The 12,500-nt window shown below is 36.3% G+C and overlaps 1 protein-coding gene across 1 annotated transcript in view; it reads right to left on the bottom strand.

The window, feature by feature from the left end:
- Window positions 1-12,500, bottom strand: part of not (ubiquitin carboxyl-terminal hydrolase nonstop) — a 136,767-nt gene that overhangs the window by 97,549 nt on the left and 26,718 nt on the right. The window contains exons 2-3 of the mRNA XM_076206888.1: window positions 5,586-5,715; window positions 4,109-4,324 (exon numbers count right to left, since the gene is read on the bottom strand). Of these exons, the coding sequence (XP_076063003.1) occupies window positions 4,109-4,324; window positions 5,586-5,715 (346 nt within the window). The remainder of the gene's footprint in view (window positions 1-4,108; window positions 4,325-5,585; window positions 5,716-12,500) is intronic.

Raw genomic sequence — 12,500 nt, 5'->3', positions numbered from 1 at the left:
AAAAAATGGAGGTACTGTGATGGTGGACTGGCTGGTGAGGTTATTTAATGTTTGCTGGAGAGAGGGTAGAGTGCCGGAGGACTGGAGGAGTGCCTGTATAGTTCCACTTTACAAGGGAAAAGGGGACAAGTGTGAGTGTAGTAGTTTCAGAGGGATTAGCTTGTTGAGTGTAGTTGGGAAGGCTTATGGGAGGATCTTGATTGAGAGGATTAGGAGAGGAACAGAGGGAGTAATTGGTGAGTAACAGTGTGGATTTAGGACAGGTAGAGGTTGTGTAGATAAGATTTTTGAGGCAAGACATGTGAGAAAGCTATAGGAAAGGGGAAGGATTTTTTTTGGCTTTTATGGATCTGGAAAAGGCTTACGACAGGGTAGACAGGAAGGCACTGTGGGAGGTTTTGCGGTTATACGGGATAGGAGGAAAGCTTCTAGGAGCAAATGTGGCAGGAAAAGGTGGAGTGGAAGTGGAGGTGGAGGTGGAGGTAGAATGTAGATCGAGAGAAGCAAGTAAATGCCTTGGTGGATTAAAGAGTGTAATGAGGAATAGACATTTGGGAATGGATGCTAAGAGGAGACTATATGAAGGAATGATTATGCCAACAGCACTGTATGGGGCAGAAACATTGAACATACGAGAGGAAGAGAGGAGTTTGAATGTGTTTGAGATGAGGTGTCTGAGAAGTATGATGGGGGTTACTAGGCTACTTAGAGTGAGAAATGAGGAGGTGAGGAGGAGAACAGGGGCGGAAAGGGAGTTGGGAGATAGGGTTGATGAAAGAGTATTAGGATGGTTTGGACACATGGAAAGAATGAGTGAAGAAAGACTAGTAAAAGAGGTATGGAAGGCAGATGTGGAGGGAGTGAACATGAGGGGACGTCCTAGGATGAGATGGGTGGATGGGGTGAAGGGGACTTTGGGGAAGAGGGGAATGTCTGTTGAGGAAGGACGGGAGAGGACAGAAGACAGGGGTGAATGGTTGTATATGGATGATGTTGTGATGCATGAGGTGGAATGGGTGGGGGGATGGGGGGGTGAGGTAGTATGTGTGAGCAAAATTTGATGCAGCCCGAAAGGGATTTCTCCCCGTCTTCTTTTATGCATGGGGGGACAGAGAGGGGGGGGGGTCGCCAATTTAATGAAGCGGCCTTGCTATGTGCTGTGTCTTGCGACACTGCCTCTGACCCAGGGCAGTGGACAAGGTGCAGGGATGACCCGTCATCCAGGAGGTGCTAATATGGGAGAGAGGGTGGAGGGGAGTGGAGTGTATTTAGGGATGGAATGGGTGGGAATGATTTTATGCCTTTTTCTTGTTGGCTACCTCCCTTGTAAGGGGGAAAAAGCCTTGGTATATGTAAGAAAAATTTTCCAAAACACAAACTGGGATAAATTCTCCAAAGAGGAAACAAAGATGGAAGACAAATGGAACATATTCACAAAAGTACAAGGAAGGAATTGATATGTACCAAAGAAGAAACAAAGAGAGATTTATATAAAGTGTTGGTATACCAAAAGGTGCAGTGAGGCTAAAGACAGAAGAGACAAAGCCTGGAAAAAATGGGAGAGAAAAAAAAAAAAAAAAAAAAAAAAAAAAAAAAAAAAAAAAACAAATCCAAATGGCAAACATATACAAAACTTAGGAACGAATGTGAATATACACAGGAAAGAAAAAATAAATTAGGAAAAAGATATTATAGACAAATGTAAGGATCAACCTAAACTCTTTTAGAGATATATAAATGAAAAACTTAAGGATAAACATGAAATAGTAAAACTGCATGAAGGAGATAAAGAATATTTAGATGACACAGAAATGGCAGAAGTTATGATCAGACATTTCAGGTCTGTTTTTACAACTGAGAGCTCACAATTTTAGGAAGTTGGACAACAAGAAAGATCCCCAAATGAAAGAAAAATGTAACACAGAAAGAAATAAGAGACCAAATAAAAAATCTAGATGTTAGGAAATCACATGGACCGGATGGAATTGCAAATTGGATACTGAAAGAGTGTATAGATGAACTAACGGGCAAATTATACAAGATAATACACTTCTCACTCAAAGAAGGAAAGGTACTGCAAGATTGGAAAGATGCAAACATAGTACCAATATATAAAGGAGGAAACAAAGAAGATCCTACAAACTTCAGACCGGTATCCCTTACAAGCACAGTAGCAAAAATATACGAAAAATTCATCAGAAACAAATGGACCAAACACTTGGAAGAAAATAAAATAGTAAACCCTAAACAATTTGGCTTTAGAAGTGGAAGATCATGTACCACAAACTTAATATGCTTTTACTCGAGATTTATTGAGAATACAAGAGATGGCTGGGCAGATTGTGCCTTCTTGGATTTGCAGAAAGCATTTGACAAAGTACCAAATAAAAGATTAATAAGAAAAATTTAAATAATTGGAGGAATACAAGGTAAGCTACTGGAATGGTTGAAGGATTTCTTAATTGGGAGAAAAATGAGTGGTATTTAAAGACAAAAATTTGAACTAACTGGGAAGATGTGAAGAGTGGCATCCTGCAAGGCTCTGTATTGGCTCCTTTAATGTTTGCCATATACATAAATGATATGGATGAGGGAGTAAATTCTTACATGAACTTCTTTGCTGACGACATAAACATACATATACATATATATATACATACACATATATACACACACATATACATTTTTTCTTTTCTTTTACAAATTTCTAGAAACCATCCAGTTCTACTTATTGTGAAAGTTTTCATTGCAAGTACAAGAGTATGATCAAGTATAAGCAAGTATAATCATGCACAGAAAGTTTCTTTTTCAAACAGGTGGCCCTTAATTAAACATACCCTATTTGAGCAAATATTGGACACTATTTAGGTTGTATGCACTAGTAAAACAGCATCTACAAACAGTCACTTTGAAATTCTGTGGCACTTTTGTAATGTTGCAGAAGTTTCATTCTTAGTACATTCACAAAATGGTAATGAAAAATATCTAAATATTCCAATCAAATAATCAGTTGTGGCCTTTGAGTTTCAATAAATGGATAGCCTGCAGCCTCTCAGTGGCTGGCAATGGTCCTGAGAACCTCCCACAGATCTCTCTGAGAAGCAACTTTAGACTGGTGTCTGTGTTGTATCAGTGTAGGGTTGTTTCTATGTCACTGACTCAAAGTAGTAGAGAAGCAGATACTGGTCGTCAGCCGTATGTATGAAAAAGTGCAAGAAATACAGTTGAATTTGATATAGAGATCTTGGTCCTAGTCTGGAGACCGAAAAGCAGCATCTCTAGGCTGTTCTTCCTAATGGAAGCGAGATGATAGGTTTTGAAAATGGGCAGCTTTGCTGTCCATTTTGCAGGACCGCCACATGCAACCATGTACCTGTCATGAATCACCACTCATCATCACATACCAGTCATTAGTCCCCACTATTCTAATACCTCTTTAGTCAATTTAAAGTAATTGACTATTCCTATTTAAGGTATCTCAAAAGGCAATATTCACTGTACACTTCCCAAAAATAAAACTGATTTCAAGTACAAAATATGCAATAGTTTCCAAGGAAAGATGAAGATTGAAAAAATAAAAATAAATAAATAAATAATAACAAAATAAAAAGACAAAGAAGAATTTCCTAAGCTTGTGGGACCAACATTGGACACCTATACATTGTGCTCCTGCAGGATAGATACCCAAGGATCATGTTCCTGCTACCTACCTCCAAAGGCCATTAACATTCTTACCTCTTTTCTGAAATGCAGTACTATCATATAATCACTGGAATAGATAGTCCCAAAACTTCAATGTCCATTATTTTTTCCACTTTTTTGGGGGTACATGAACTAATAACCCACCTACTACTTCTGTGGCAAGATGCAGCCCCACATTCACACAATATAGACAGTAGTTCTATGATTTTCCATAATAAAATCTATAGGACTCAAGGTCAGTTGCTATTTGCTAAGGGCTTGTGGGTTTCCAGAGAATCCAAAGACAACTGCATGACTGACAATTCCCCATGCTTAGAACAAAAACAACTAATAATGACAATGTGTAATAATTTAAAAGGTAATGCATATTCAAGAACAGTACAGAAAATTTTAGCTTATGCCTAACCTATCGTAGAGTTTGCTGTGGGTCTCCGCCTTTTGGGATGAGCCTGCAGCAAAGAGAGCTCTTGTTCATCTGGTTCCCAGGGTCGATAGGCACTATCAAACCCTTGGGACCCCCGACTCTTGTCTCGTATTGCATTTGCTATTCGATCTACCTCACTGTCATATACATAGTCTCCACACTCCTGACACAGCACTTCGCCTTGATCAACATCAATTGCTGGAAAGAAGAGATTAAATTTAAGAAGCCTTTTTCTATTATATAAATGTGCAGACAACTCATATACATATCAGCCAATCCATTACCCCATGTGTCTCTTGCAGGAGATCTGTGGTCCACAGGTAACCAGCTAGGGTCACCAGTTCAATGTATAAGTTACTAAGAAGAGATTTTGTGCTACTGTCTGGATTGAGTGAAAGAAGGGCAGTGTAAAATGAGGTACTCAGTGTCTTCTGTGTGGTGGTTGAAACTGGGGCAGTTCAGTCTATCACTGGCCAAATTCAGTGCTGGTGCTATTTTAATACAGGGTAGTGGCCTGAAGCAGTTGTACCAATCTGGTTCTCATTTGTCTGGGGTGATTTCTCAGTTGGGTTGATATCTGGGGAACTCTGGTAAAATATGGAATTCGAGAGTCTATCATGGAGTGCTTGTGTCATATGTGTGAGGGGTGAGAGGTGTCAAGGGCTCTTGTTTAGAACTGTATGCTCAAACAGATGGCTATTCTGTGACACTGTACTGTCAGTTGTATGGGAAGGACTTAGATTTCTGAATGTAGATGCTCTATTGGGGTTAATACAGCCAATCATTATTTTTAATGTTATATTTTGTGTTGTTTGAAGGATGTCTAGTTATTTTCTTAATTGCATGTCTTGGCTTGCTATCTCTCTTACAAGGGAGGGAGAAGCACTTTGGTACATAGAATGATAGAAAATAATTCCTGAAGCATATGAAAAGAACAACCCTTATCCACTCCTAACTTTTACACTCTTTCTTTCCTGCTTGACAGACATATTATATGCATTCAAAGCCTACATTCATCCATCCACCTCACTCTGCCTTCTGAAGTTCACTCCATTCACTTATGTTTTTCCAAATTCTCTCCACTAGTCTTACCTCATTTATTCTTTCCATGTGTCCTAAGCATTCATTGATCTACCCCAGCCTACATCCTACTACTGCAATCAATAGCATTCATCAGTGCTGAGGTGAGGTGGATTGGAGAAAATGAACAAGAAAAGACTAATAAAATATAACAGTATTAAAGAAAATCCCTCATAGCAATAACAGATACAATAAAACCTGGCAACAGTCTGACCATGAAGGACAGCCTGAGAAAAATACTGATGAAATTTCTGAAATGTTAACCTGAAAAATAAACACATTAGATGAAAATGACAACTATAAGAATAACAGTAAAAGCATTAGTAGAAGCAACAGCAGCAGTAGCAGAATAATAGTAAAAACTAAGACGAGTACTCACACAAAGGGTGGTTCTTAGTGATGGCATGATCTTGTAGATGGGACTGGTGGCAGGCAAAGTGAATACAGTGTAGGCAGGCATGTAGCCTTGGACCATAGCTTCCACACACCGAACATAAACACCACCGTGCCTGTACAAAAAACATAAAATATGTACAAGAAATAATAAAACCATATATCTAGAAAACTAAGGTATACAGACGCTCCTCTACTTACATTCATTCGTTTTACGTTTGAACTGACTAAAAAAATTGTAAAAAAAAAAAAAAAAAAAAATTGAGTGAATTTTTTAGTTTAGCGCGCTCTCCATAGTTCAAATGATACTTGCGCATGACACTGCGTCCATTGTTTACATTGCACAAACGACAAACTGAACATGCCTTGCCTTGCCTCATCCTCCTCCTCCTCCTCCACCATCTCAATTTATGTTGCTTGAATTTAATTTATTTGAAATTAATATTATTTTACAATGTTATGTGTATAATTAATGATTTAGGGGTGTTTTATAAGATACGGTAATAGAATTTACAGATATATAGTACAGTAACAACTTACGTTCATTTTCAACTTACGTTCGGCCGTTCGGAACGTAACTAAAACGTAAGTTGTGGAGCGTCTGTACCACTAAATCAACTAAAATACCTGTACCTTCAGCCAATATTCCTATCATAATATAAAAAAAAAAAGTATACTGTATCATCACAACAAACTGTATTGCATAGCAAATCATTGGTGACTGTAGTAGGGAAAATACATTGTAAATAAAACCAATCCACTGTACAGACTAAAGCTCAAATCAAATAAAAAAAAATTATCGAACAATATAGAAAGGGAAGATTGGTGTATGGAAAAACAAATTTTTATAAAATAAGAGAATTCCTTCAAAAAGCTGACTGGGAAAGAATACACAAGGAGGAAACAACATTAGAAGAGAAATGGAATATTTTCACAAAAATTTATAAAGGAGTGGAAAGTATGTTCCAAGACAAAAGGAAGAAAAAGAATATGTGAAGTGCTGGTACAACAAAAGATGTAGGGAGTTAAAATGACAAAAGGGATAAAACTTGGATAAAATGGAAAAAAGACAAAAGACCTGACAAATGGAAAATAGAAACTAGTTATAGAAATCAACATGTACAAGTGTGCAGAGAAGAAAAGAGAAAATATGAAAAAGATGTCATAGAAAAATGTAAAGATCAACCAAAACTAGTTTACAGATTTGTAAACAACAAAGTGAAAAACAAGAATTAGAGAAACTACAACAAGGAGTTGAATACACAGAGGAAATAGAAATGGCAGAAATTATGAACAAGCATTTTAAATTGGTGTTTACAAGGGAGAATATACAACCTAGAGATATAGAATGGGAGGAGAAAGTCTCACCTATGAAAGAGATAGAAGTATCAAGGAATGAAATAATGAAACACTTGAGTAATCTCGATGTCAGAAAATTGCATGGACCAGATGAATGGCAAACTGGATTTTGAGAGAATGCAGGAATGAACTAACAGACAAAATACATAGTCTAATAAACAGTTCATTGAAAGAAGGAAAAGTTCCAAAAGATTGGAAAAGAGCAAATATAGTATCAATATATAAAGGGGGAAACAAGGAAGACCCTACTAACTATAGACCAGTCTCTCTTACAAGTATGATATCTAAATTTTGTGAAAGAATGATCAAAATTAGATGGGCAAGGCATTTGGAAAAAAAACAATGTACTAAATCCAAGGCAATTTGGATTTAGACAAGGACGATCATGCATCACAAACTTAATGTGTTTCTATTCAAGGCAAGGCAAAGAAGAGAGTTGACTTGATAACTATTTATAGAATCATGAAAGGCATAGAAACTATTGATAGAGATGTAATACAAGAAAGAGATGGATGGGCTGATTGTGCATTTCTAGACCCGAAAAAAGTTTTTGATAAAGTGCCACATAAGAAGTTGCTTAAGAAATTAGAAACTGCAGGAGGAATACAGGACAAACTGCTGAAGTGGATGGAAGACTTCTTGCATGAAAGAGAAATGAGAGTGGTGATGAGAGACAAACACTAATTGGGATGAAGTGATAAGTGGTGTTCCACAAGGAGTTTCGGCCCCAATAAAGTTTGCTACATATATTAATGATATGGATAAAGGAATTGAAAGTTATATGAGCTTCTTTATGGATGATGCAAAATTGTTGAAAAAATCGCTACAGAGTTCTCAATAAAGTATGGGAATGGAGTAGGAAGTGGGAGACGTAATTCAATATTAATAAGTGTAGTATAATGGAATTTGGAAGAAGCAAAAAAAGAATAGTGGGATCATATAAATTGGGAGAGGAAGAAATAAAAAAAAAGTAGAAAATGAGAAGGACCTGGGAGTCATTATTATGAATAATATGTCCCCTGAGAAACATATAAACAAGATTTTTGGAGAAACTTATAATTTAATAAGAACAAAGTGGCATTTACATACCTGGATGAAGAAATGGTGAAGAAAATACTAGTCACTTTGATAAGACCAAGATTGAAATAAGAACAAAGTGGCATTTACATACCTGGATGAAGAAATGGTGAAGAAAATACTAGTCACTTTGATAAGACAAAGATTAAAATATGCAGCGACGACGTGGTCACCAAGTACAAAAAAATGTATAACAAAACTTGAAAGAATACAAACAGCAATTACAAAATTGGCACCAACACTCTCAGAACTATCATATGAGGAGAGACTAGCAAAACTTGAGCTACAGACATTAGAGCAAAGAAGAGAGTTGACTTGATAACTATTTATAGAATCATGAAAGGCATAGAAACTATTGATAGAGAGGATCTAATAAAATGGTATAGTAGATATACAAGAGGACATGGAAAGAAAATCAAGAAAGACAGTTATAGAAGAGACCTGAAAAATAACAGCTTTCCCTGGAGAATAATAGAGATTTGGAACAAGTTAGATGAGAAAGTGATGTGTGCAAAAACAATACCTGAATTTAAAAACAGTCTAGATAAAATGGGATATGAAGACGGGACACCACGAGCATAGCTCCCCTTCCAATAAAATACAACTAGGTAAATACATACATTATATATATATATATATATATATATATATATATTATATATATATACATATATACATATACACACATATATTACATATACACATATATACTACATATATATACATATACACATATATTGATTGGATGACCCTTGAACATGGCCATATAGGTAGTCGCTTGATTGATTTTCTTGGTGACAATTACTTAATTCAGCATGTAAAAGAGCCCACAAGATATGGAAACTTACTCGATCTTTTGATCACTAGCCGCGAAAGCATGGTAACTGATGTAGAAGTCGGTGAATCTGTTGCAAATAGCGATCACAACTTAGTCAGATTCAAACTCCTAAACAATTTTAGGATACTTGTGCTTCTAAAATACCTGATTTCAGTAAAGCTCAGTTCATAGGACTACGTCAGGAGCTTCAGCTTACAGATTGGGAGGCAAAATTAAACGAAAGGCCTGTAGATCAGATGTGGGAAATATTTCAAAATACGCTCACTAAGATGATTCAAACTTACATTCCTTTTAACCCCTTCCATACGGTGCCGCACACGTAGGCGTCATGGACTTAGATCTCGGTGGCAGCAGCCAATGCCAGCCGTACGACGTGTCGTAATAATACTCGCATCATAAAATATAGTCACCGCTTATATCGATCGTTCTCTCTTCACCCGTGAATTTTGATAACCATAGAAAATGCGATTACAAAAGAATTAGAAAGAATGTCATTATGGAGGGGCGACTACAATAAATATAATCAAGACGCCGATATGGCAGCCTCGCGAATACACTCGCTCCCCATGACGCCTACGTGTGCGGCACCGTATGGAAGGGGTTAAGGACAGACGTCCCCCAAATCAGGCTCGCCCAAAGTGGCTCGACAAAGAAACTGAAAAAAGTATTGCTAAAAAGAGACAGGCTTATAAGAAATATAAGTGCTCGGGTGCATCTAATGACTATGAAAGTTATGTATCAATACAGAGAGATTTAAAAAAGACAATAAGAAAAAGAAAACGACAATACGAAATGAACATCGCTGATAAATCCAAAGAGAATCCCAAAGAATTCTATTGTTACATTAGAGATAAAAAGGTTGTTAGGAATCACATTGGTCCACTATTATCTGCTGACGGTCAACTTGAATATTCAAATGAAGGAATGTGTAATATCTTAAACAATTATTTTAGCTCGGTATTCGTAAACGAAACACATCAAAGTGAATTCCAAACTGAAATCTGTGAAAAGTCTGGGGTAAACTTACTCACTACGGTAAATATAACAAAAGAAAAAATTAAAAGGTGTATAGACAAACTCAAAGCTAATAAAACACCAGGGCCTGACGGTTGTCATCCAAGAATCTTAAAGGAAATGAAAAATGAGATTGTTGTTCCATTAGAAATTATTTTCAAGAAATCCATCATATCCGGAGATGTCCCAAGAGAATGGAAGCTAGCTAACGTTACTCCCATATTCAAAAAAGGTGACAAAAAGAAACCAAATAACTATAGGCCTATAAGTTTGACTTCAATCGTAGGAAAAATAATGGAAACTATCATCAGAGATGCTATCGAACATCATTTAGAAAGTAACTGTTTGATAAATGATAGCCAGCATGGTTTCAGACAGAAACGTTCTTGCGTGACTAACTTACACGAATTCTACAACACAGTTATATCGAATTATGACAAAAGAAACAATATAGATTTAATATATCTAGACTTTGCAAAAGCTTTTGATACCGTCCCACATGAAAGACTACTTACTAAATTAGCTTTGAATGGAATAAGTGGTAGCCTATTAGGTTGGACTAGTAATTGGTTGAATGGCCGAAAACAGAGAGTTGTTTTAAATGGAAAAACTTCTGGATGGAAAAGTGTTGCATGCGGAGTTCCTCAGGGTTCCGTTCTTGGGCCACTTCTATTCATAGTATATATAAATGATATAGACCATGGACTAAAATCTACCGTTTCCAAATTTGCTGATGATACAAAACTGTGCGGAGTGGCAAATGATCACTCAAACCAATTAGATATTCAAGAAGATTTAGATCAATTACAGCAATGGTCTGAAAAGTGGCTAATGAAATTTAACACAAGTAAATGCAAGGTAATGCACATAGGTAAAAATAACAGTAAGTACGATTACAAGTTATTTGGAAATTCGTTAACAAAAGTGGATATTGAAAAAGATCTCGGCGTAATTATCAGTAACGACCTCAAATCATCCAACCAGTGTATTTCAGCCTCTGAGAAAGCATATAAGATTCTGGGACTAATTGCACGATCTTTTGATTTCAAAAGTACATCACTCATTAACAAGCTATATAAATCGTTAGTTCATCCACATTTGGAATATGCTGTTTCCGTATGGTCACCGAATCTCATTAAAGACACTGACAGACTGGAAAAAGTACAACGGCGAGCCACAAAACTGATTCCAAATATCAAAAATAAATCATATGAAAATAGACTAAAGCACATGAATCCGTTTTCCCTAAAAAAGCGTAGACTCAGAGGTGACTTGATACAGGTCTTTAAGATTCTAAAGGGAATTGACAACATCAAAAGTGACAAAATTTTCACATTGAATGAAAATCAGACAAGAAACAATGGTCTCAAACTGTCCGGAAATAGATTCAATTTGGAAGTAGGTAGAAACAACTTTGCCAACCGTGTAGTTAATGAATGGAATAAACTTCCTGCACAGGTAGTGCAATGTAGTTCAGTTCGAAGCTTTAAGAATCATTTAGATAAATACCTAAGTAAGATGCTGTAATGATTATAATTTATGTTATATTATTTGTTTTTGTTTTGTTATCATTTGTCTGTCTGATTTTCATTTATTATTAGTTATATGTCAATTTATTATCATTTACTATTTACCTGTTTGTTTATTATTTAAAAAAAAACATTTATGTATTTTATTTGTTATTTACATTATTATAGTTTTTATTTATTATTTTATTATGATTTTTTTTTTTTGCATCCGACCTAGATATGGATCAAAAGGTCTCCTGTTGGCATGCTTCGCCTTTGTAATCCTTTGTAATACTACATATATATACATATACACATATATATACATATACCATACAACTAGATAAATACACACACACGACAGTCAAAGTGACAGCGAAGTTAGGAACTCCAGGAAAACTAAAAGTTCCGTCAATCTCAATGATGAGGGAGTACCTTTGTTGTATTGGTAGGGAAGGGGAAAGCTTGTGGTGTAGTGGGAATGTGAAGAAAAAGGAGAAAGTAGCCTGAATGAATCTCAAAAGGTAATATGGTAATGGGTGATAATTTTCATCATCACTCAGTATACAGTGGCACTTCCAAAAAGGGATCAGTGATGTAATGGACACAGTTAAGATAATTTCCCCATTGTCATTCTCTAAACCCCACAGTTTATCCACTGTTTTCATATGAGAGGGAAGGCAGCTTGTGACTACTTCCCTCATCCTTCCTGCTAGTTTCAATAAGCAGAAAAGGTTCCACTTGTACAACACAGGTCTTTGTCTTGCCCCCCCCCCTTTTTCATTTTTTTTTTCTTTCTCTCTCTCCAGAGAAGATAAAGGACCTGAGTAGCTTTTGGAGTTTCTATTGGGACCACCATGTTTTCAGTAAGAGGAAGCTGAAAAGCAATAGTTGATTGCTGGAGTGATTACTTTCATAAATACATCCTTTTTTTAACTTCAATGCTATTATTGATGACCACATGTTTTAATATTGAAGTTGAAAAAAGGATGCATTTATAAAATTCCTTGCAAAATATGTAACCAAATTTACATAAATCAAACTGCCAAACACTTAAACATTAGAATTCAACAACTTAAGGGGGTACGCGACACCTGGGGGGGTG

This window comes from Oratosquilla oratoria, chromosome 23, assembly GCF_046742065.1.
Source record: "Oratosquilla oratoria isolate Oo_2021 chromosome 23, ASM4674206v1, whole genome shotgun sequence".
In the NCBI taxonomy this organism is placed as follows: Eukaryota; Metazoa; Arthropoda; class Malacostraca; order Stomatopoda; family Squillidae; genus Oratosquilla; species Oratosquilla oratoria.
The sequence above is the reverse complement of the archived record's forward strand: the minus strand, read 5'-3'. Positions and strand labels throughout refer to the sequence as shown.